The sequence below is a fragment of the Callithrix jacchus genome, chromosome 16 (assembly GCF_049354715.1).
Source record: "Callithrix jacchus isolate 240 chromosome 16, calJac240_pri, whole genome shotgun sequence".
Taxonomy (NCBI): Eukaryota; Metazoa; Chordata; class Mammalia; order Primates; family Cebidae; genus Callithrix; species Callithrix jacchus.
This window is the reverse complement of record NC_133517.1, coordinates 97,708,640-97,735,551: the sequence shown is the minus strand read 5'-3', so window position 1 is coordinate 97,735,551 and position 26,912 is coordinate 97,708,640. Positions and strand designations below refer to the sequence as shown.

Below are 26,912 nucleotides of genomic sequence, written 5' to 3'. Positions count from 1 at the left end.
TTGAATTTGGGGTATTATTATTTAAGAAATATATTTGTAAGGCTTATAGCTACCATAGAGAGCGATTCTTCTGATGGATCTGGACAAAGCAAATTGAAAACCTTCTGGAAAAGATTCATCAACCTAGATGCTATTAAGAATATTCATGATTCATGGAAGGAGGTCAACTACTTACATTAACAGGAGTTTGGAAGAAGTTGATTTAAATCCTCGTGGATGACTTTGAGGGGTTCAAAGCTTCCATAGAGGAAGTAACTGCAGATGTAATGGAAATATCAAGAGAACTAGAATTAGAAGTTGAGTCTGAAGATGTGACTGAATTGCTGTAATCTCATGATAAAACTTGAATGAAGGAGGAGTTGCTTCTTATGGATGAGCAAAGAAAGTGATTTCTGTGGTTGGAAAGTACTCCTGGGAAAGATGCTGAGACCGTTGTTCAATGATTACAGAGAATTAGGAATGTTCTGTAAACTTGGTTGATAAAGCAATGGCATGGTTTGAGAGGATTGACTCCAATTTTGATAGACGTTTTACTACTGGTAAAATGCCATCAAACCTCAATCAAACATCATTGCCTACTAAGGAGAAATCTTTCATGAAAGGAAGAGTTATTCAATATGGCAAACTTCATTGTTGTCTTATTTTTAGAAATTGCTACAGATACTCCCACCACTTTTAGCAACTGCCATCCTGATTAGTAAACAGCCACAAACATTGAGACAAAAAGATTATTACTTGCTGAAGGTTGGGATGATCATTGGCATTTTTTTTTTAAGCAATAAAGTCCTTTTTGTAAGGGGTACGGGGCAGGGTCTTACTCTGTTACCCAGGCTGGAGTGCAGTGGCACGATCTCAGCTCACTGCAACCCCACCTCCTGGGCTCAAGTGATTCTCCCATCTCAGTCTCTGATGTATTGGGACCACAGGTGCACATCACCATGCTCAGCTAATTTTTTTGTATTTTTGGTAAGATTGGGTTTGCCATGTTGCCCAGGCTGGTCTCGAATTCCTGAGCTCAATCTATCTGTCTGCCTTACTTCCCAAAGTGCTGGGATTACAAGTGTGAACCACTGTGCCCTGCCAATAAAGTGCTTTTTAATGTATGTAAGTTTTTTTAAAGACATAATGTTATTACACACTTAAGAAACTACAGTATAAGTGTATACATAACTTTTATTATATGCATTAGGAAACCAAAAATTATTGTGATATTTGTTGTATTGTGGTGATGTAGAACTGAATGGGCGGTATCTCTTGGGTACATCCATCTAATTATATAAAATGAATTATTGGTAGCTGTCCCCAGCTCTTTCAGTTTTTGAAAAATAAGTAATACATCCAGTGCAGGTATATACAAATAATAACTGCAAATGTTTAACAGTACATGTTGTAGCTAAGCAAACAGAGATGTATGGTTTAAATAGAAATAGTGTATACACAATCAACTTCTGTTTTATAAACAAAAGAAAACTATACAAAGTTGAATTTAAGAATAAGTACTGGCTGTACCTGGTGGTTAATACCTGTAATCTCAGCACTTTGAGAGGCTGAGGTGGGTGCATCACTTGAGCCCAGGAGGTCGAGACCCCCTGAGCAACGTGGTGAAACTTTATCTCTACAAAAAATATAAAAATTAGCCAGGTGCTGTGGTTGTGCACCTGTAGTTCCAGCTACTTGGGAGGCTGAGGTGGGAGATTCACTTGAGCCTGGGAGGTCAAGGCTGAAGTGAACTGTGATTGTGCCACTGCACTCCACCTTAGGCAGTAGAGTGAGAGCTTGTCTCAAAAAAAAAAAGTACTAAAAAAGCACTAATTTTCTGTGATGTATCAGAAGATTAGAGGACTCCACAAATAGGCTCTTGACCTAATTAGTTTATGCTATACAGTTTGAAGTTTTTAAGTATTTGTATATCTGTAATACAAAAATAAACCAATTTCAAGATACCAATTTTAGATTACCTGCAGCTGTATATAAATATAAGATGTTAACATTTGACTGTTTTCAAACCATGAAGAATAGAAAAACATGTTTTCTTGGTTCTTGATTGTTTTTGCAAAGTCCTTTTTCTCAAGGATGGCTCTTTTGTGGTAGAGCAACAGATCACATTGCAAAAGGGTATGGACACAGGGAAGTGTGACTCATTGGGGCCATTATTTTAGTGATCTACCATAATGTGTTATGTCATATGGAGAGTAGCAGAGATACTTTTAAAACCTAGTTATAAAGATAATATTTTATACTTATGCTTTTTAATTCATTGTCACAATTACTACATTGAAGTGTATAATGTTTTTTCTTTCGAGATCGAGTCCCTCTCTGTGGCCCAGGCTGGAGTGCAGTGGCACGATCTTGGCTCACTGCAACCTGTGCCTCCCGGGTCCAGGGAATTCTCCTGGCTCAGCCTCCTAAGTAGCCGGGACAACAGGCATGTGCCACTATGCCTGGCTAATTTTTTGTATTTTCAGTAGAGATGGGGTTTCACCATATTAGCCAGGATGGTCTTGATCTTCTGACCTCGTGATCTGCTCACCTCAGCTTCCAAAAGTGCTGGGATTACAGGCGTGAGCCACCACTCCTGGCAGAAATGTATAATTTTCAAAAATATTGAGACACTTTTTTTCTTCTTCTTCTACTTCTTTTTATTTTGGAGACAGAGTTTCCCTGTGTTGACCAGGCTGGATTGCAGTGGCGTGATCTCAGCTCGCTGCAACCTCCGCCTCCCGAGTTCAAGTGATTCTCCTGCCTCGGCCTCCAGAATAGCTGGTATTACAGGTGTCAGCCACTGCACCTGGCTAATTTTTATATATTTTTAAGTAGAGATGAGGTTTCGCCATGTTGGTCAGGCTGGTCTTGAACTCCTGACCTCAGGTAATCCACCTGCCTCGACCTTCCAAAGTGCTGTGATGACAGGCATGAGCAACTGCACCCGGCGGTACAACTTTAATATCAGATATCAGTGTTAAAAATATTTGCCTTGTTTTTTCATGTTAATAATATATTTTATTTAACCCAATATATGCAAATATCAGTTAACATACAATCAATATAAAACATTGACTTTGGCTTATAGATAGATAAAGTGTGTCTCTATACTCAAGGAGAATATTCACCAAAACCATTGGTCATCAATATAGTCACCATCCATACTGACATAAAGTTTATTGGAATAGTTATTTACCATTTCAATTTGTCAGTATGTTAAAACTCACATTTCCAGTGTAATGTTAAAGTTATTTATAGTATACTACCGATGCAATTATATTTTGGAAAAAGGGTTTTTGCTACACATGCTGTCTAGTTTTCTTTTATATTTTGGCCTGTTTGAATAGAGTCATAATGGACTAGTTTAATGTCTCAAGAAGTAAGGTGGTAGGTAGAATGGGAATGGTATAATACATGTAGGAAAACCATTCACTGGCATTAAGAGTACTAAACCTTTTTTTTTGAGACAGAGTCTTACTCTGTCACCCAGTCTGGAGTGCAGTGATGTGATCTTGGGTCACTGTAACCTCCACCTCCCATGTTCAAGCGATTCTCCTCCCTCAGCCTCCCGTGTAGCTGGGATTATAGGTGCATGCCACCACGCCCAACTAATTTTTGTATTTTTAGTAGAGACAGGGTCTCACCATGTTGGTCGGGCTGGTCCCAAACTCTTGGCCTCAAATCGATCTGCCCACCTTAACCTCCCAAAGTGCTGGGATTACAGATGTGAGCCACTGCACTAGGCCAAGAATACTAAATACTTTTGAAAATAAAGCCTTGAGTCTTTCTTGACTATTTCATTTCCATACTTCTACTGTGACATTTTAATACTTTAAGGATTTTGGTAGAGAGTTTTTGTTTATATGGCTATTGCGACATGACTCCATTTACCAATTTGCTATAAAGTTTATAGCAGTTCATATTACTTGGGATGATTTCCGTAGCCATTGAGGAAGTTTTTAAAGTTTTTCTTTTAGTGTTATAGTGTTGCAGTCATACAGTAGGAGGATTTGTGTGTTTGGCATTTTAGTCCATATGTAATTTTCAGTTAAATTCTTAAATGCTTGAATTTTAATTTTGTATACTTTGACTGTATTGACAAGATGATGAAATGACTCATAATTCCTTCTTCATGTAATCAGATTTACCAATTGGGAGAGTTCGGATGGATATGTATAGAAAATATGCAGATGAAACTTTCCTTTTATTTGTAATTGACAAAATTGTATATATTTATTTATGTTTTGAAAGATGTATTCATTATGAAATAGCTCATTCTAGCCAACTAACATACATATTACTTCACATACTTACCATTTTTGTGGTGTGAACAGTTTAAATCTGCTGTCATTGATTTTTGAAATAGAATGCATTATTGTTTACTATAGTCTTCATGTTGTAAAATAGATCTTTTAAATTTATTCCTCCTATCTAATTGAAATTTTGTAGGCTTTGCCTAACATCTCTTTAACCTCTTATTTCCGAGAGATGACACTTTCTTGTGGATTACCAAGTCCTCTTTATTTATCTGGCAAACTCATCCTTTGAACATGTATGGTATCAAGTAGCTAAGAGTTTCAAGGCATCTGATATTTGAAACATATGTAGAAAATTTGGTAATGTGACTGTATTTTGTAATTTGTAGAATAGTATATAACTTTCAGACCTTGTTATTCACAAGTATCAGCTACAATACATACTTCAGACAGAAGAGGAAGTTAGAGTAGGATGAAAACCTTTGGATTCTTTGGTTCTGTTAATTTTTGACCTCAAGAAAATCTCAAGGGATTTGGAAGAAATGGTATTTTTATACACGTCTGGTGGTTACATAAATTGGTATATTTATTTTGGAAAGTAGTGGCATGTAATACATTCAAAAGCACATCTACCTTACTACCCATTTGTTCCAATATTCAGTGTATACCCTTTAGCAGGGATCAGCAAAGTTTTTCCTATAGGCTCAGTATATATTTTAGGCTTTGTGGACCAAGTGGCAAAGTTGAAGATAATATGTAGGAACTTAAATAAGAAGAGATAAATTTTACAAATTTTGAGTGTATAATAACTGAGTACAGTTTTTGGGTAATACAGTTTTATTTTTCTTTTATTTATTTATTTTTTTGAGATGGAGTCTTGCACTGTCATCCGGGCTGGAGTATAATGGCATGATCTCAGCTCACTGCACCCCTACCTCCCAGTTCAAGTGATTCTCCTGCCTCAGCCTCCCAAGTAGCTGAGATCACAGGTGCCCACCTGGCTAATTTTTTGTATTTTTAGTGGAGATGGAGCTTCACTATGTTGGCCAGGCTGGTCTCAAACTTCTGACCTTGTGATCTGCCCACCTCAGCCTCCCAAAGTGCTGGGATTACTGGTGCAAGCCCCCCAAACTGGGCAGTACAGTTTTATTAATGAGAAGAATGAAATTATTTTTGGAGGACAACATTTTACCTAATTGGGTTTCAACTTATTGTTCCCATCATCATGTTGATTATAAAAATGTTCATATGTAAAAATTATTCTTAGCTTATAGGGTATCCCAGAACAAGCAGTGTGTGGGATTTGGCTTGTAGGTTATACTTGATTTTTGCCCTGTTTTCTTCTGAGAGGTTTATTGTTTAGGAATTAACCAAGGAAGTGAAAGACTTTTGCAGTGAGAACCACAAAACAGAGCTGAAAGAAACTAAGATATACATAAATGGAAGCACATCTCATCTTCTTGAATTAGAAGCCTTAATATTGCCCATGCTATCCATTCTACACATTCAGTGCAGTCTCCATTACAATCCCAATGTTTTTTGCAGAAGTGGGAAAACTCATCCTGAAATTCATATGGACTCTAAAGAGAACCTGAATAACCAAAACAGTCTTGAAAAAGAACAAAGCTGAAGGACTTCCTCTTACTGATTCCAGAACTTACTACAGAGCTATAGTAGTCAAAACAGTGTGGTACTGGTGTAAAAACAGATATATGAACCAGTGGAAAAGAATACAGTGACCAGAGATTAACCATTATATATGTGGTCAAATGATTTTTGACAAGTGTCAAGACCATTAAATGGGAAAGGACAGGCTTTTTAGCAAATGACACTGGGAAAACTGGATAATGCATATGCAAAAGAATGAAGTTAAACCCTTAACACCATATTAAAAAAAAAAAAAGTTAAACTTGAACAGAGACCTAAATGTAAGGCCTATAAAAAGTACTTCATTTTTATGCCTGAATATTTCATTGCATGGGTATACTACTACAGTTTATTCATTTATTCATTGATGGACATTTGGGTTGTTTCTGCTTTTGGCTATTAGGAATAATATGGCTATGAATATTCATGTCTAAATTTTTATGTCAGCATAAAAATTTTTTATTTCTCTTGGGTACATATACCTAGGTTTGGAATTGCCTGGTCATATGGTATTTTTTAATATTTTTAGGAACTGCCAAACTTGTTTCTGAGGAATTGTTTTATTATCCTACCACTGATAAGTAAGAGTTTCTGTTTTTCCACATCCTCACTAACTCTTTGCTTTTGTTATTGTCTGTCTTTGTGATCTTAGGAATCTTAATGGTTGTTAAAGTGGCATCTCACTGTGGTTTTGATTTATATTTCCATAATGACTAATGCTACTCAGCATTTTTAATGCACTTATTACCTTTTGGTCATTTGTATATCTTCTTTGGATAAATATCTATTGTAGTCTTTTGCCCATTTTAAAATTGGATTGTCTTTGTTGTCAAGTTGCATTCATCTTTTATGTATTCTGAAGTGTTTTATTTCTTGAACAATGCAAGTGGCAGCACGTCACTATTCTTATTTTTAAAATTATGGGTGGTGAAAATGAAATCAGAGTGTATTGATAATTTTACTTGCTTAAATTGCTGGTGGAAACGAAATAAAGAGAAAATACTTTTTTTGCCCTCCATTGGAGGAAAGCATAAGGATAGCACCAGTGTTAGTCCACAGTTTTCTTTTGTTTCAATAGATCCCTCAACAAAAACTAAGTTGAGAGGGTTTAAGAAGTAATAGGTGATGGAAACATTATAGCACACTCTAGACCAGGGGTCCCCAACCTCTGTGATTTCTCAAGTCACAGTAAAAACAGTGTCTGTGAACAAGATTTGGACACTCCAGTCCAACTCTGGAATTTAAACATCTCAAGATGAGAATAAGCAGGGGTCCCCAGTCCCTGGGCCATGGAACCTGACTTTACAGCAGGAGGTGAGCAGCAGAGCAAGCAAGCATTGCCACTTGAGCTCTGCCTCCTGTTAGATCAGTGGTGGTGTTAGATTCTTATAGGAGAGTGAACCTATTGTGAACTGCACATGTGAGGGATCTGGGTTGCACATTCCTTATAAAAATCTAATGGCTGATGATCTGAGGTGGAACAATTTTATTTCGAAACTGTTCCCCTGACCTCCAGTCCATGAAAAAATTTTCTTCTATGAAACCATTCCCTGGTGCCAAAAAGGTTGGGGATCGCTGCTCTTGACTATTCATTCAAGATATTTGCTGATGAAAGGAGAGAAGTGTAGTTTTACTGATAATTGAAGGGGGAAGGTGGTGATGAGAAAGATTATTTCTCTTTAAGTGGAGAATCAGCCATTCCTTTCTAGGTGAAGGGAAGGAGGCAATGGAGGGAGGAAGGAAGATTGAGTGAAATTGTGAGTTAATAGATGAGCTACATCAAATGAAGCATCATATCACTGTTACAGCAATATATAATTTCAGAGATGTCCCTAATCCTTTTGGACTTTATTTTTCCCACATGTAAAATGAGATGATTTAGTTAAATAATCTTTAAGCAGTTTGAACTCTAAAATTCTGTGGTTAATTTTGATTTCATTCTTTTTGCTTGAAGAGTTTTTCTTCATAAGATGTTTATTATGTTGTATAATTCTAGTTACAATTATTTTTTCTTCAGTTTTTGTGTTTCAGTGTATTATTGTGTACATACCAGCCTTTGAAATAAAGGAAATGCATAAAGGGACAAACTTTATGATGCTGAGAATATTATTATACCATGTTTTTTTATAATGGCAGTAACAAAAGTGATATATATCACAATTGTAATGTATTATTTTCATTTATAATTAGCATGTGCCTTTTATACTTTTGTCTTTTTAAAATTGCAAATTCTAATTTCTGACAAAATTTTACAGAAGTAAGTTGCTTTATAATGTTTCTAAATCCATTACAATTTCTTCTATTTGAGATGTTAATTCAAGAACATATGTCATAAAATGTTAAAATGTTAATAATGTATTTTTATCATTTGCTAATTGGGATTTTTAAAAACAAGTGCTGATACTGTTTAACTTCTCATTTAATGAGATGTGTAAGTCCTTTTACTCAACTTTACAATTTCCTTTAGCTAAAATTTCTGTTGGTAGTTAGGCTTACTGTTTCATACATTTTTACTGCTCTAGACTATTAGTTTGCAACATTTACCAAACCAATTTTTGAATATGTGAACTATCCTTCATGAAAGCAACTTCAGTTTATACTGTGCTGGTTCTGCTTTTTCAAATTAAGTATTTGTAGTCTTTGTCAATGGTTATTTACAAATTATTAGGTTACATAGGTTTTGTAAATCGATGTATCTGATTGCTATAATTTAAAAGAGCTAGGTTAAAAATTTATTTTTAAATAGTTATTTTTGATTTGGTGGATAACAGAAGAAGCAAAATATGACTTAATAATTTGGCAATATTTAGAAGGTAACTTCTTTGTCTAGTAGACCCTCTTTCATTGTAATTTTCATCTGCTTGAGTGTTTTTTTAGAAGCATCTCTAAACAAAACAAAAATATAATAAAGGCTTTTAAAAAATGATGGAATAGTATGCAGTTTCCCCAAAGCCCTTTGTAATTCTGCAGACAACAGCCAGGGATCTCCTCTACACCCAGTTTCCTTAGTATAGTTGATAGTGTCTGTGATTATACCATTGGGTCATTTAATGGAAAATTCAGAAGTGGCTTTGAGAGAGTTCTTAGTTGAGCATAGTTAATATGATGTGATAAAGTATTATCTTTATTTTAAACTTGAAATATTTGGCAGTTGGACATTATTTCAAAAATGTGTTTTGTTATATTAATAACTGTAAATTCCAGAATCCTTTGAATAGTGGGTCTTTATGAGGAAATAAGAAATTCTGAAATTGTACAGTAACCAACACAGTGCTTTGTATATATTGTTGCCCAGAACAGGTCTTCAAAATAAATTAATGTGAAATATTTTAATTTTAAGTTATAATTTTATGTAATCATTTGATTATTAGAAACATATCTTTTTCTTTTTTTCTCAATTCTGTACTTCTCGTCTGTTGGTTAATAGCACATTATAGGTATTGATGGGTACATCATTATTATTTTCCTTGATAGTAATTAGATAAGTAGGTCCTTTGAAATGCAGTTTTTCTTGAAAATGTAATTTTTAATAATGTTTTATTCCTAAAACATTGTTTTGTTCACTCAAAACTGAGTGTATAAGAAATAATTTGACATTGTTAATTTGATGAATGTTAGCATAATAGCTTTTTGAAACTATTTGGAGTAGCTTAATTTTTAAAAGAAATTGATAATTGTTTTATGCTTATTAAATAGTATTTTGAAAATCAGTTATGAAGAAATGTTAAACATATTTTATTATAGGATTTTACAGTTATTGTTAATTAATCCTACAGATATGGAAGTCAGTGCTTTATAAACCCAAGGGATAAAAAATTATACCAAAGATAAATGTTGAGATGAAGCTACTTTTACATTTACTGGAAAACAGTAACTCTTTGTTTTGTATCCTTGTGTGATTTCCACTGTGAGGTGTTTATCTTTTGTTGTTTTAGAAATAATTGAAGCAGAAATATCATCAGTTCTCTGCAGTATTCATGTAACATATATTGTTATATTGTTTCTTCCTGTTATGACAAATGTAGTAGCCAGGAATTTCAGGGATTGCTTATAAAATTTTGTAGTATGATCTGCTTGCTTTACGCATAAACATGCTTGTACATATGAGGAATAATTTATTCCATGTACCAAATTTCTTGGGGTTTAAAACCTCAATCCCACAATTATTTTCACAAAAGAAAGTGGAAAGAAACATTTTAGGATATTTTTTAATATTTTTTTTGTTTGTACATTATGCAAGTTGAAGACAAAATACATTTTAAACAGTTTTTCTTGTAGTTAATGTTCTTTTAGTCATAAAATATTAACATTAATTTATAAAATTTGTAGTTTGTAGTGTAGAAAATGCAGTCAGATGTTTATATTCATGGAAAATGTATATTTTAGCAGATAATAAAACACTAAACGAGGAATCTGTATGGAAATAAAATGTGAAACGTAAAAAATTAGTCAAAAGATCATTGATCTTTCAGCGATGTGAAATAAATACTGTATATTTAAATATCTTTTGACCTACAATCAAATTATATAAAAGAATTTGGGAAGTGGTAAAAGACTTTGGAATTTATTTAGTGTGCAGCTGTTTTACAGCAAATTGAAAGTGAAGTATTTCATCCTGTGCTTATTAAAACTTTGTCTGTATGAACACTGATTTTTGTTTGTTTGTTTGTTTTAGATATTTGGTTTCCAGGCAGGACTGACGTCTTTGGATTGCAGTGGATCTTACTGCTTACCTGTGCCGATTATTCCCTCTTTCAGCACTGCTCTTTATGGTAAACTTCTGAAACTCCCCACATGCTGGTAAGTCTTACATGTTAAAATGTGACTTACGTTAATTTCTATTTTTTATGAGGGGAAAAAACCCCAAATGTGTCTGTCTTATGCTCATTTTAGTTTTATATAAAACTTTAGAAAAAATATCTGAACTTGTACTTTTATTGAGACACTAAAAATCTTTTTTAAGTTTCTGGAATCTGTTAGTTCATAGCATCTTTTATGACAATAAAAACTGTTATTAGGGTAATAACTGTTCTTTCATGTTGGATATATATAAAATACTACTTCAGATTATAATAGGAACTGTAAGAGCAAGTGCCTTTTTTTTCAAGAGGGTATAAAGACTTTAAAAAGTTATAAATTAATATCAAGGCAAAAGTATTTATTAAGTAGTAATTTCATATATATTCATAGCCACTGACAAAAGTATACTCATTATATAGAGTTAGAATGTATTTACATGTCTAGTAGCTGTATTTTGTAAGAAATTGATTGTAGGTCACTATTTTCATTCAGGATTGAGTTGCTATATTTGATGGTCACATTTTCTTAAATTCAAAGAGATTTACAGAAAGAAAGCCAGTAATTATCAATCACAAATTTTTAAGGAATGCTTTTAATGCATTGTTTAAATATATAAAATGTTTAAATATATGAAATTAATTGTTAGTGAGCCACCTTTCCAATTTAAAATGTGAATATTTTAATTATTTAGAATATGTCTTTTGCATTCTCATTAGTAAGCTTATTTTTGCAAGATAGTGTTTCTATTAGTTCTTTACTAAAAGTGGCTTAACCTTTAGAAAATTAGCGTTAATTTCTTTCTTTCTTTTTTCTTTTTTTTGAGACAGAGTTTTGCTCTGTCACCAGGAACCAGGCTGGAGTGCAGTGGCGCAATCTGGGCTCACTGCAACATCTGCCTCCTGGGTTCAAGCAATTCTCCTGCTTCAGACTCCCTAGTAGCTGGGACTACCGATGCATGCCACCATGCACAGCTAATTTTTGTATTTTAGTTGAGATGGGGTTTTGCTCTGTTGGCCAGGATGGTCTTGATCTCTTGACCTCCTGATCCGTCCACCTCAATCTCCCAAAATGCTGAGATTATAGGTGTGAGCCACCGTGCCCAGCTAATTTCTTAACTAAAATACTTAAGTTGCTAACAGTTTGTTTCTTTAATAATATATAACTTTTAAAATGAAATTAGTAAAATAATTGCTCATATTTTCAAGAAAATTGGACTACTGATACAGAAAAAGTTTTAAAAAGTTGTAGTTAATTCTTAATACCAATTCCTTTATAAAATGAAATGATTATTACATTATTATTCTTAATTTCTAATGATAAATTTCATTTTGTCCTTACTCCTCCATATGTTGTTTATTATGTTACATAAAGATGGATTTAACTTTTTGTTAGCATACATGGTATGTTGCATTTGAGCTAACTTTTATGTTCTAATCAAGAAATAAACTGGGATATGTCACAGTTGATATGGTGATATCAATTTTAATAGGTATTTGTCAACTATTATCTCAGTTATATGCTAGTTAAATTACCATTAATAGGACTAAAATAGTTTTTTGTGAACAGTGCAATTTACTATAGAAAATTCTTAATTTCTTTTAAAAAGTCCACATTTTTCTTTCTTTATATGAAATGAAAAATAAGTAAGGCTTATTTTAAGGGTACTTACAGGTTATTATGAATACTGTCAAATGTTACTTAAAATATGCCTGCAGACATCTAGAAGTGATATTCCAGTTAAATACTGAAAACATGAGATCACAGAATGCCAATAGTTTTTGGATGTGTTTTGCTTTTTTGTAGTTAAGACTATTGCTGTGTTATTTCAGTGATATTTTTGCTATGCTTTATGGAAATACGTTGATTTGAAATAGTTTCTTGAAATTGTTTTCCTTAATAAATGTAAAAGACATGTTTAATGAATCTACTAATAACTCTAACTTGAAAATAAAAAGGCAAAACTTAATCAATTTAGATATTGATTAGTTTTAGTGCAATTTGAAGTCAATGAAATACTGCTTAAGCAGTATGTCCTATAAGTTTAAAGATAGCAGACAATTTCCCTGGGACATCAGAGATAGCTGATGAGATAAGGTCTTGTTAGAATTGGACATTAATGGATGAGACAGATATCTATGTGTCTATCACTGGATACAGTAGGGGAAGTATTTGGAAAGTTACTCTAGCTTAGACTTGTCCGTAAGTGAGGATATCTAAGCATTTTAATATGAACACTTAAAAATAGTTTAACCAGTTAATCAAATATTCGTTAGTCCCATTTCTTTATGTTCAGATTTGTTAAAGTCTACCCAAAATATAGTCTCAAATTCACTTTGTCCTATAATTGAGGGTTCAAACATGTGATTTTATTTATAAAGAGATATATGCTATATATTTTAGAAGTTTGGAGTATAGAAATATTGGCTTAGAAAGTGATGGAGAACATGGAGGGGTAACTTTTAAGCAGCCTATTGAAAATGGGTATAATCTGAGAGAGTATACTATACTATTTTATACAGTACTAGGTACCTAGTTTAATAAAGTTTTCCTAACAGCCCTGTGAGGTAAGATGATACTCTCTCTTTTAAACTCTCCCTGAATTTCAAAGAGGTTAAAGAAGTTGTCCAAAGTCACACACTGGCCTCACAGGATTTTCATGGTGGATTGTCTGATTTGAACATCTTTGATTGTTTTGTTACTTCGAGGAGTGAAGGGGAGATATATTATCTTTTGTTAATCAGTTTTGAAGGCCCATATGCTTCTGGCCTGTAGTTAAAGTAAATGTCCATGGATTGACAGGCTAGCTGGTAAATCTGAACTCTGCTAGTATTAGTTAATAGTATGTAGATATTATTGTAATGCTGATCTTACAATTGTAGCTGTTGGCATTAGGTGGAATCTTAGACATTATGCCAGTTACTGAGTCTTTATGACATACTTTTGGTTTATTGTCATCTGTCTAATGCTTGAACATTTTATTCAAGGATGTTAGCTACTTTGTGAGCCAACCATAATTGGGCAGCTCAACATTTCTTTGTTTTCTTTAATCAAAGTCTACTTTTATATGAGAAGTTTATACTTGGATTTCTGCCTCAGAATAATGTTTCTTCTCTAATTATTACATATATCATGAGGCATTTTTATTCTCAGAGAAATGTGCGAAAACACCTATTTCTTTTTAAGATTGAGGGACTCCTAAGTTCCTATTTTTTACTTAGCACAGTGCCAAATGTTGGTTTTTAACTAGCAAAGTTATGGAACAGATCATCTGTAGGAGAAAAATGCTTTTGTGGAATCTTTGAGTTCAGTGTTAATTAGAAGATACAGGACTTGGTGCTGGTAGGCTGGTGATACTGACATTGTATCTGAAGGATACGTGAGGCAGATACTGGTCGTTTTGCCTCTCTGGAACTGAAAACTGAAGGGATCATTTGCCCTGGCTCAGAATGACACCAGAGTAAATTCTTTTAGTTTTAATGGATCCTGGGACCTTCAAGTCTAAAAAAAAAAAAAAATGTCAGTAATACTTATGAGCAAACATAGAAAATAAGTAACCTTCTAGTACTTACAATGATGTTTATTCGACTGCCCTATTCTTAATAATACCACAGTTTGAGGCTTCAAGAAGCTATACTTGAGTGTTTTTAATGAACCTGGAGATAGATTTTCCTTCCAAAACTGTGTTCATCAGTCTGCTTTTGTGATTAACATTCTCTTTAACTAAATACCTCAAAATACTAAGACTTAAATGGGATGGTAATTCTCTTATCTCCACTTGATTCGTGTTAGACTAAATTTTCAGCTTTATTTCTGGCATCTAAGATGTGCTTCTATGGAATGTTTTGAATAAAAAGAAACATTGACATCTATTACAATCTTCTCATTTCAAAGATGGTAAAACTGAGTCCCAGAGAGGTCAAATTTCTTGCCTAAGAACACACAGTTAATTAATATCAGTGCCTCAATTTGATCCTTTCTTGATACAAGACTCTATCAACTGTACCATTTTGCTTAAAACAATTACTATTAATATTTCAAAAAGTAACTTTTTAAATGTAAAATTCAGTAGCATTAAGGACATTCACATTGTTGTGCAATAGTACCACCATTCTGCTTTCTGTCTGTATAAATTTGACTATTCTAGATACCTCATTTAAATGGAATAATTCAATATTTGTCATTTGTGTCTGACTCATTTCACTTAGCATAGTATTTTCAAGATTAATCCATATTGTAGCATGTATCAGAATTTCCTTAGTCATTCACTTCTGAGATTGAATTTATTTATCCATTTTATGTATATGCCACATTTTGTTTATCCATTTATCCATTGATGGACACCTCTCACCTTTTAGCTATTGTGAATGAGGCTGCTAAGAACCTGCATGTACAAATATCTGTTCGAGTCTCTGCTTTCAGTTATTTTGAGTATATACCTAGAAGTGGAATTGTTGAATCATATGGTAATTCTATGTTTAAGTTTGTGAGAGCTGCCGTACTGATTTCCACACCATTTTACACCCCAACAGTGATGAAAAAAGGTTCCAATTTCTCCATATTCTCATCAACACTTACGATTTTCTATTTTTTGATAATAGCCATCCTAACAAAAATTGAGGTGGTATCTCATTGTGGTTTTAATTTGCATTTTCCTAATGATTAGGGATGTTGAACATCTTTTCATGTGATTATTGGTCATTTGAATGTCTTTGGGGAAATACCTACCTAAAGTCCTTTGCTCATTTTTAAATTAGTTTTTTTCTTTGAGTTGTAGAATTTCTTTATATGATCTCTAAATTAATCCCTTATCAGATATATGATTTGCAAGTATTTTCCTCCACTGTATGGAACTACATTGCAGGTACCTGGCTGGAGATGCATTAATAAACAAAATAGGCAAGTTATTTCCCCTCATGGCAGTAGAGAATAAAATTTTCTTAAATAAGGGAATTTTAAGGAGAGAAAAATTGCTCCATGTAGATTGTCTTCTAAAACTGAATCATAAAATTTTCCTTTTTGCTGTACTGAGTCTTGGAAGGAGGTGTTTAAACAGTTCTTGATAACATAATACTTTTGGATTATTTGATGTTTTTCTATTATCATTTTTTACACTGTAGTGAATACAGCATTTTAACTTTTTCTTAATGATTCATGTTTGAACTGAAAACCATTGAATTACGAGTAAACAGTGACAGGAATTGAAATATACATTCCTGCAGATAAATGAAAAAACCCGTTGAATAAATTAAATATCTTTTTTATTTACCAGCTCTGAAAACATTCTTCACTTATGGTTGAATGCATGTTGCAGTGTGCATTTGATGATTCGAGACTTAATGCAAACTTTTCTAAAAATGTGATATCTCAACAGGTATTTTAACACATATAGTTTGAACAACATTGGCTTGAACTATGTGGGTTCCATTTCTTTCAATAACTATATTGGAAAACTTTTTTGAGATTTGCAGTAATTTGAACAAAATTTGCAGATGAACCATGTAGCCTAGAAGTATTAAAAAATGAAGAAAAAGTTAGGTATGTCATGAATGAATACAAATTATGTAGATTTTAGTATATTTTATTATTTGCTACCACACATAAATTTATTATGAAAAGTCAAAATTTGGCCAGGAATGGTGCTTACGCCTATAATTCCAGCACTTTGGTAGGCCAAGGTGGGAGGATTCCTTGAGCTTAAGAGTTCCAGACCCCACCTCTAGAAAATAAGGAGATAACCAGACATGGTGGCATGTGCCTGTAGTCTCAGCTACTTTGGAGGCTGAGTGGGAGGATCACTTGAGCTCAGGAGGTTGAGGCTGCAGTGAGCCATGATCATGCCAGTGCACTCCAGTCTGGGTGACAGCAAGACCCTGTCTGTCTCAAACCCAAAAACCAAAAAGGTAAAATTTGTTAAAACTTATGCAAACAAAGGCTTAGGGACCACACATGGCAACATTCATAGCTGAGATAAATGTAAACAAACATAAGATGCAGTATTAAATTATAACTGCATAAAGTTAACTGTAGTATATAGTATATTACTGTAATAATTTTGTAGCCACCTCCTATTGCTACTGTGGTGAGCTTTTGTGTTGTATCTACTTAAAATGCTGTGTGATGCTAATCATCTCCTTGTGAGCGTTACCTCTCTCCAGTATGACTGTGTATTACAATAAAAAGTTCTCAAATATTTGTCATTGGGCTTAATGCAATACTGTAAACCTTTTTTTTTTTTTTTTTTTTTTTTTTTGTAAGACAGAGTCATGGTCTGTTGCCCAGGCTGGAGTACGGTGGCACTGTCTGAGCTCACTGCAGCCTCTGTCTCCTGGGCTGAAGTGATTCTTGTGCTTCAGCATTCCGAGTAGCTGGGATTAAAAGTGCATGAGTCATCATGTCCAGCTAATTTTTGTAATTTTAGTAGGGAATAGGTTTGACCATGTTGGCTAGGCTGATCTTGAACTCCTGGCCTCAAGTGAACTGCTCGCCTCGGCCTCCCAAAATGCTGGGATTACAGCTGTGAGCCACTGCATCCAGCCCTGTAAACCTTGAATAACACCAGAGGATCCATACAGAGTGATGTTGGAAGTGGTTCCAAGAAGCAGAAAAAAGCCATGACATTACAAGACAAAGTTGAGTTGCTTGATATGTTCCATAGATTGAGTTCTGCAGCTTCAGTTGTCTGCCCTTTCAAGAAAGATGAATTCAGCATAAGGACTACTGTAAAAAATGTAAAAGGAAATCTGTGAAACCATTGCTGGCTAGCACAAACACTTTTCACTTTTTGTGAAATACCTTTTTATTTTGTATTGAAAATGCAGCTTTTATGTGGGTGCAGGATTGCTAAAAGAAAGGAATACTAGAGAATCTAAAATAATTTGAGTAAAAGTAAAGTCATTATGTGACAACTTAAAGCAAAAGGAAGATGAAGAATCTAAAGGTGAAGAATTTAATGCCAGCAAACAATGGTTTGATAATTTTAGAAAGAGATCTGGCTAAAAGATTTCAAGAGAATACAAGTACTTTCTGCTACCCAGAAACTCATCTTGGTCAGCAGACTTTCGAAAGTGCCCAAAGTTTCCTAGGTGCCATTAAGGATATTCTTGAGGAGAAAGGTTATCTTCCTGAACAGATTTTTAAGTGCAGATGCAAGTGCCCTATACTGGAAAAAGAAAATGCTGCAAAGGACATTTACTAGTAAGGAGTGCTGAGTGCTCATAGACCAGGTAATAAAAAGTAGGAGAAGCAGTGCCAGAAAAGAAATTGACATTAGACGGTGTGGCAGAAGGCTTCCAATTATTCGAGATTGCTTTTGACTTTTTTTAATGACATGGATCCTCCTATGATAGAGGCACTGCATTATTTGAAATAAATTTCTTGGAAAGACTGACCAATCTTTGTATATATTAATGGTCCTGCCAATTTCTGTTTTTCCTTATGTTTTGGTTCTGATTTGATAATGTGTTTAAATAAATGATTAGTCAAAAGATACGTACATTTATAGTTTTGAAAATCTGGCCCATGTATATGAAGTTAAAAAGATATTAAAAGCATAATTATAGGTAAATAGTGTGTATCTTTATATCAGTTAGATTTTTTCTTTCTTTTTTTTTTGAAAGGGCACAAAGAGCATTTGACATATGTTAACAAGCAAGAGGGTGTTGGTCCAATGAGAACAGAAAGTTTCCTTTGATTGTGATTTTGGAAAATTTGATATTTTCCACATGGAATTTTATGGTCAGTTGGGTGTGAAGTTGTATAGGCAAATGTGATCCATTTCTAATTCCCTAGTTTAAAGTTTTAAACTTAGTAAAATAGTTTTAGTTGTGTCCACATGAGCATTTACAGCTCATTCTTAGTTTATTGCATTTAAATTTGATTTTTGGTTATTGGAGAATATTTCTACATGACCTATTTTTATGTGAGAATAATTATGTTGACTTTTCCTCAGTATTTGGTTTCGTCTATGTACAGCAGTGGGAAAATATTATCCTGTGACAACCTTGTATTCTAGTGACAGCATTTAAAAAAATATATCTATGTTTCATTACTTTTTTGAGGGAGAGTGAAAGTCAGTAGTATTCTGTGAGTGCAAAAGAACTCTAAGCTGTTAATATATTTTTTAAAAGGGAAATGGCTTGGTTAGTAATTATTGAATTTAACCTGGGTTTTCTTTTTATGACTACCTTTAAATTTTTTTCTTAACTGTATTTTAATGATTTAATTTCTTTTTAATATATTAACTTGAAATGTAAGAACAAATAATCATTGGAGGTTCTGATATTCAAAAGATCAGATAGTGCTTCGGTTAGTGGCAGAATAAAATTTTTAATAATAGCATCATAATCCCCTTAGATAGCATTTTGTACTTAACTAAGTTTCACTGTATACAGGAAGTTTTTTGAAACCCACAACCAACTTTTGAAATAAACAGGTTGGGTATTCTTATTTCTATTTTATAGATGTGGAAATGGAGGATTAGGGAAGTTGATATGGTAGACCTAGAGAGATAAAATCACTTGTATTGGATATCTTTTATTATTTTATTTTTCTATTTTTTGAAACAGAGTCTTGCTCTGTCACCCAGGCTGGAGTGCAGTGGCACAATTTCAGCCTACAGCAACCTTCATCTCCTGGATTCAAGTGCTTCTCCTACCTCAGAGTCCTGAGTAGCTCTGATTACAGGTGTGTGTCATGATACCTGGCTAATTTTTATATTTTCAGTAGAGATGGAGTTTCCCAATGTTGGCCAGGCTGGTCTTGAATTCCTAACCTCAAGTGATCCACCTGCCTTGGCCTCCCAAAGTACAGAGATTACAGGTGTGAGCCACTGTGCCCAGTCTAGATATCTTTTAATTAGTAGATTTTGGAACTGTTAATAGCATGTTGGTTAATAGCTATTAATAACAGGTTCTGGATAAGAACTTTGTATTTTTCAGTATGACTTATAAATTAAAAAATACTGCTGGCTTCTTAGAAAAGTCTGTTAATACTTAGCATTGTTCAGATTTCAGCTGACTAATGATTCATTTATTCATTAAACAATTTTTTTGGTGCCCATCATGTGAAACTGTTGTGTTGTAGGCCTTTGGAATGCCGGTTTGAGTAACACTGGTCTTTGTGTTTCTTTTCTTGACACTTTAAGAATTAGGACAGGTGTTCTTAAACACTGGCTAACTCATACATCTGCAGCCAAGTTTGTTTGTTGGCTTGTTTTTGGAAGATCTAATTATGACCTTCTCTTTGCTAGAATACTTTGCTTCTCACAGCTTATATGGTAAAGTTTAAAAGCTTTAAAATATTCTTTGATGCCCTTTATGGTCTGGCCTCTGCTTGGCTGTACATACTCATCTGAAACATCCTCCTCTCTGTCCCCTCCTTCTTGCTTTTAAAAAATTTCTCTCCTTTTACCCAGTTGTTCACCATATTGTTTTACTATTCTATATTCTAAATAAATGTAACTCACTCCAGACGCTAGCCCAATTGATACTTTTTCTGACTAGGTCGCATCCCCCTAAAATATGCTTTAAAATATGAGATAATGTTCTTGTTTTTCATCGTACTTTTCATAGAGGTGATTTTACATTGGCTGCTGTGATTATTTAATAGCCTTTCCCACTCATTTCATTTTAAGCTCTGTAAGAATCGTCTCTTTTTCTGTAAGGCAATTTATTTTCAGAACCTTGCATCTGTTGTAGACATGAGTAAACATTTGTTGGTATGCATCTGGCTGTTTCTTTAACAGTTTCAATTTTTTTTTTTTTTTGCTTTCTGATTTATGAGGTTTTAGATTGTGTACTTTTTTGACAATCAAGTTCTGTCTCCTATTAGTTTACATTATACATGTAAAACATGCTCTTGGCCAAAGTGAAAGTCAAATTTACTAAATCAAACTAAAATTTTAGTGACTTTTCCTATTCAGAATTCTCAAGGTAATATTTGAAAGTTATTAGTTACATATATAAAATATATTGTATAAAAATACTTCATCTCTTTTTTCCATTAAGCATTCTTATTTTAAGTAGATGAATTAATTGTCTGTTTTAAATTAACTTGTGTAGAAGATGAGATAATGTAGAGGCAACTTACTTCTTTTATATTTTGTTTGCTACCACACATTAGTTAATTATTATTTATTTACTAAGCTGCTCCATGTTCCTTAATACTAGCACCACCTTTTGGCCCCTACAGAGCAAGTCTAGAATATCGGCTGTTTCCTCCAGAGACTTACAACTCATACAACTCATTTATAAATATTTATTGGGTCCATGGTATAATGCCAGTCATCATTCTACATGCTGGGAACACAGTGGTAAACAAAATAGACCTTGTCTCTGTTCTCATGGAGCTCATTTTCTGAAGAGGTAGAGCCAACACTTCACTAAGAAAAATATATGAATTTCGGATAATGATGAGTGATAAGAAAAATTACGGTCAATGGGATAGAAAATGAGTAGGTGTGGGGAGTTTATTTGCCTAACATGGTCAAGGAAGGTCTCTTAAGTGGATGTGGCTTTTGACTCCAACCTAAATGACCAGACTATGGCAGCCATACAAAGATTTTGGAAAATTGTGTTGCAGGTGTTGGGAATAGCTGGTACAGGTCTTGAGGTAGAAATAGATATGGTTTGACTGAAGGACTGCTAGAAGTCAAGTGTGACTGTGCATAGGAAAGGAGATAGATAAGAGTTTAAATTGAAGACGTGGTCTGTTCACAAAAGCAACATAAGTGGGTAAAATCTGATAAATTTTTAGCCTTAATAGTAGAGAAATAAAAATTCAAACAATGTAGAGTTAACTCTCTTTCGTATATGATATTATACTGTTAAATGAATATAATATTCATAATATTAAGAATTGTGAAACCAGTGGTGGAAATGTAATATAACAGAGGCTTACAGCTTTTCTGCCTTGCAGTTTGACTATATCCATCAAAATCTTTAAACATGAATATCTTTTATTCAGCATGTTCATTTTTAGGAGTTTGTCCTGCCTGGTCTTGAACTCCTGACCTCAGGAGTTTGCAGTGGCATGAGTTAGCAACTAATCATATGAGTTACGCAATTTTTAAAGCACTTTCTGTATATTCTAGGGTTGACTATATAAGTAAACTACAAGTATTCATTTTTTCAAAATGACTATATTGAAGCATAATTTACATACCATTAAATTAATGTGTTTTTAAGCATACGATTCAATGATTTTTTTTCTTTTTAGACTTCTAGGATCAGGGGTATATGCACAGGTTTGTTATATAGTTAAATTACATGTTACAGGGCTTTGGTATACATATTATTTTGTCACTCAAGTGATAATTGTAATAACAAATACCTGACAGGTAGTTTTTTTATTTTCCCCCCTTCCCACCCTTTATCCTCAAGTAGGCTCCAGTGTCTATTGTTCCCTTCTTTGTGTGTCTGTGTGTTCTGGGGTACATGTGCAGATCATGCAGGATTGTTGCATAGGTACTTACTTATCCCTCCCCAACCTCCCCATCCCCTGCTGTCCCTCCCATAGCCCTCCCCAACAGACCCCAGTGTGTGATGCTCTCCTCGCTTTGTCCATGTGTTCTCATTGTTTAACACCCGCCTGTGAGTGAGAACATGCGGTATTTGATTTTCTGTTCTTGTGACTATGATGGTTTCCAGATTCATCCGTGTTTCTACAAAGGACACGAACTCATTGTTTTTTATGGCTGCATAGTATTCCATGGTGTATATCTGCCACATTTTCCTTGTCCAGTCTATCATTAATGGGCATTTGGGTTGGTTCCAGGTCTTTGCTATTGTAAACAGTGCCGCAATGAACATACATGTGCATGTGTCTTTATAACAGAATGATTTATAATCCTTTGGATATATACCCGGTAATGGGATTGCTGGGTCAAATGGAATTTCTGTTTCTAGGTCCTTGAGGAATCACCACAAGGACCACAATGGTTGAACTAATTTACGCCCCCACCAACAGTGTAAAAGTGTTCCTATTTCTCCACATCCTCTCGAGATAAAAAAATCCTGTCTCCAGATTTTTTAATGATTGCCATTCTAACTGGCGTGAGGTGCTATCTAAATGTGGTTGTGATTTGCATTTCTCTAATGACCAGTGATAATGACCTTTTTTTTAATATGTCTGTTTTTTTCTTGTAAATCTGTTTTAGTTCTTTGTAGATTCTGGATATTGGCCCCATTCTGTTGGTTGCTAGTTCACTCTAATGATAGAATTCAATGATTTTTAGTTAATTTACCAATTTGAGGGTTCAATCCCATAATCCTATCACCTTAATTAGATCCTCTTTTTTACAGTTAATCCTTGTTCTCACCCCAACTTCAAGGAACTGTAGATTTACTTTCTATATCTCTAGAAATAGAAGATATCTGTAGACATGTTCTATCCCTGGAATCTATAATATGTGGTCTTGTTTCAGGGTTCCTCCATGTTGTAACATGTATCAGTAGTTCACTTCTTTTTATTGCTAAATAGCATTCAATTGGTTGGATAGATTACTTTTCATGTAACCATTCACCAGTATATAGACATTTATTTTGTTTACACTTTTAAGGCTATTATGATAAATGCTGCCATGAGCATGTAGTCTTTGTGTGGAATTAATGGCTTCATTTCTCTTGGGTAGATACCTACAGTGGAATTGTTGGATTATATAGTAAATTTATGTTTAACTTTTTAGGAAACTGCCAATCTGTTTTCCAATATGATGATATCATTTAAATTCCTTCGAACAATGTATGAGGTTCTTGCCTTTCCACAGCCTTGCTGACATTCGTTATTGTCTGTCTTTTTGATTATGTCCATTCCAATGGGGTTGAAATAGTATCTCGTGGTGGTTTTGTAAGAATTCACTTTTGTTTTCTTAGTGCATTTTAAGATTTTGTATTGTATGTACTGGAATAATCAAGACATTCATTACACTTACATTTTAGTGGTAGGTAGCTTTTACTTCTTGCATTTTCCTATATTTTATCTAATATTTAAATTCAAATAAAACTATCCCAGAAATTTGAAAAATGTTAACATCTTTTTATATCTCAATAAAGAGGGTGTAATTTGTATTTTATTTGCAAATGCTAAAATCTTTGTAATTAAAAACATTTGACAACTGCCTGTAATCCCAGTGCTTTGGGAGGCTGAGGTGGATGGATCACTTGAGATCAGGAGTTTGAGACCAGCCTGGCCAACATGGTGAAACCGTGTCTCTACCAAAAATAGGAAAATTAACCGGGTATAGTGATGTGGGCCTGTAATCCCAGCTAGTTTGGAGGCTGAGACACAACAGTTGCTTGAACCTGGGAGATGGAGGATACAGTGAGCTAAGATCATGCCGCTGCTCTCCAGCCTCGGTAACAGCGAGACTGTGTCTCAAAAAAAAAAAAGATAAAAGGTAATGGATGTTGATACTCTGATACATTGCTTATGTATGTGAAAATTCAGTGTAATATCATGTGTGCATTAAAAGACCACTGTAGAAGCATTTGTATTCATGTAAAGATCTTAGTGATCTCTAAGATACGTTGTGTAGTCACATCAAGTAGGCTGTAAACCTATACCTATGTGTATATTCCCATTAAAATTATAAACGTACAGTTGAATGCATGAAACGAATATACAGAGGTCTGCAGGGATATATGGTAAACTCATAACAAGTTCTTATCTATAGGGTGTGGAGTTAAGGGAGTAAATAGTATTAACTTTTTATTTTATCTATTTAATTTTTAAAAACTTTTAAAACTTTTTTTCTTTTTATTGAGTATTGATGTGTTGTGTAAGTTAAGTAGTCATTGTATAAAGAAATAAACATTTCTTAGCTTTTTAAACTGTTTTCATTTCTAAGTTGAGTTAGTGAAGAATTGTACTCATTTTATTTTGGAAAAAGTGAACTAATCTTATTTTACTGTACAGGATATGAGTAATAACAAAAATACATTTTTGGAACCAATTTGTAGGTTCAAACTTTGCATTTTGGGACTCTATATAAATCTTCAGATCCAGCTGTTGCTGAGAATATTCTTTCAATTGAAATGAGGTGTGTTGATTTTAAAAGAATGGATGGCTGTTCCTTAAGTGTTCATATGGCAAAAATTTAATGGTATGCCTATGAACTTGAATGGATTGTTTAATTTCTTTGCATTGAGTAATAAGAACCACACTTCTATCATTTTTATTTAAAATTTAGAAGAAGGATTTTTTTTTTTAATAGAAATATCAGTTTGGTCCTAAAATTTCATCAGCTCTCTATTATAGTTTGTCAGCAAATGGTAGAAGCAAAGTCTTTCAAAGTATTTGTTAATTAGGCTATATTCATTTCTGGTCTTTGCTACTATACAATCAAGACCTACTTGCTCCTATTTCCTTTAATTTATCCTGGAGTTTGTCCAAGTTGAGTTTTAATGAGTTGTTTATCCCACTAGTTATACTAGGATTTATTGTCCTCTAGAGAGTTGTCTTTGAATGATAGTTTTTAAACCTATTCTGTAAAATGAACATATGTTCAGACTAAGACTTCTGGATATAAGAAATAAGGAGTGTGTTAAATAATTTTATATTCAACAGCTTAACTGTTAAAATGGAAATTTAGTGATATTTCAAAATATTAGGTAAGTCCAGAAGTTAGAAACATTTAGTATAAATTTATATTAAACTGTTTTAAGTAAAGTTTAATAAATATGTAGTGGTATAAATCACAAGGAAAAATATACTTTTATTGTGCATTTTATTGACATTTTAACAAGTCCCCGAAATAGTTTAAATAAAGTTGTAAAAGCTGTTGATCTTTAGAAAAAGTTTTGAGGTAAATACGGTATAATGTTATGGCTTGATGCATTGGTAAAAATACATTGAGTAATTGTTATTTTCTACATTTGTTAACCTGTTACAAATATTTTAAAATTGACTATAGCAAAAGAGAAACACCTCTCTTTATTGGTATTGTTACATTTACAGATAATTGTGTAAGATACCATCTATTGCCAAACCGTTTTAAATTCATTTATGCTAGTTTAAATACTGCTGGAATATTTAACAGACATATAAATAAAATGTATTTTTATTTGTTGTGGGTTACAGTTGAAAAATTAACCACAAAGAAATACCCTGTGTGTATAATTGGCATGTTTGTTGAATTCTATCTTTGGTACAAAGTAAGCTCCTCCTTTGATTTTAAAATAAATCTGAGGGAGAGAATTTTTTCTACCCTTGGGATTACTAAAATATACAATATATTAATCTTTCTGAATTTGTATGTGTTTATGTTTTTATTCGAGTTTATGTTATCCATTGGGAACCATTTTAGGTGATACAAGATAGCCTGAAAGAGTACTATATATAGTAGCTGAATTTATTATGAAGTAGTAAGACCTGTTTGTAAAAAAAAAATGAATCCCATCTATAATTTTGCCATATAAATACTTAGTGCTCTAGTTATATGAACATTGCTCTTGCTACACAATAGGACCTCCTAAATGCCACAGAGTGCCTGAAGATAAATTGTACATTTTCATATTGTAGGAGGTACTCCCAATGTCTGTTTTCTTTACTGCTTATCATTACTAATACAATGTTGTGTGTTTTTATTGGTGGTGGTGGGGGGTCTGGAATTTGAACAGAAAGTTGAGAACATAGTGGAAAGATCTAATTAATTATCTTAAAATGCTTGTAGAAGAAAAAGAAAAATGAGAAAGAAAAGGAAATGACTTTAAAAATGGTCTAAATATTGGAAAAGCAAAAGGAAATAATAAGGATAATTACATTCAGATTTGTGAATTGAGTCGTATTTGTTTATTCTTCTATTTCTTTTGATCTCTACTATTTTACCTGCTTGGTATAAGGGATATTTTGTTTAAAGGATATTTGTTTTCTGGTTCATTTATTCCAATCCTTTGGCTTTTATAGCAAAATATGATCAGGCTTGCAGATTGAGGAACACATTTAGATAGTATCACATATTGCTATTTAGGATTTGGGAGTTGTTGTATGAGGTGGTACCTTTCTCATTGGGCACCTGTGTATTTGATTGATCTTACATACTAATTAAAAGAGATGGGTAGGCTTAGTGCAGTGGCTTATGCCTGTAATTCCAACACTTTGGGAGGCTGAGGCAGGAGGATTGCTTGAGCCCAGGATTTCAAGCCTAGCTTGGGCAATATAGTGAGACCCTGTCTCTACAAAATAATGAAAATTAGCCAGGTGTGGTGGTATGTACCTATATTCTCAGCTACT

General features: G+C 33.6%; 1 protein-coding gene across 29 annotated transcripts in view; it reads left to right on the top strand.

Annotated features, from left to right (window-relative positions):
* Window positions 1–26,912, top strand: part of VPS13B (vacuolar protein sorting 13 homolog B) — an 822,207-nt gene that overhangs the window by 118,513 nt on the left and 676,782 nt on the right. For all 29 annotated transcript variants that reach the window (XR_013528186.1, XR_013528187.1, XR_013528188.1 and 26 more), the window contains one exon: window positions 10,561–10,685. Coding sequence is in view for 18 of the 29 variants with exons in the window: in XM_017965662.4 (XP_017821151.4) it covers window positions 10,561–10,685 (125 nt within the window). In the remaining 11 variants the exon portion in view is untranslated. The remainder of the gene's footprint in view (window positions 1–10,560; window positions 10,686–26,912) is intronic.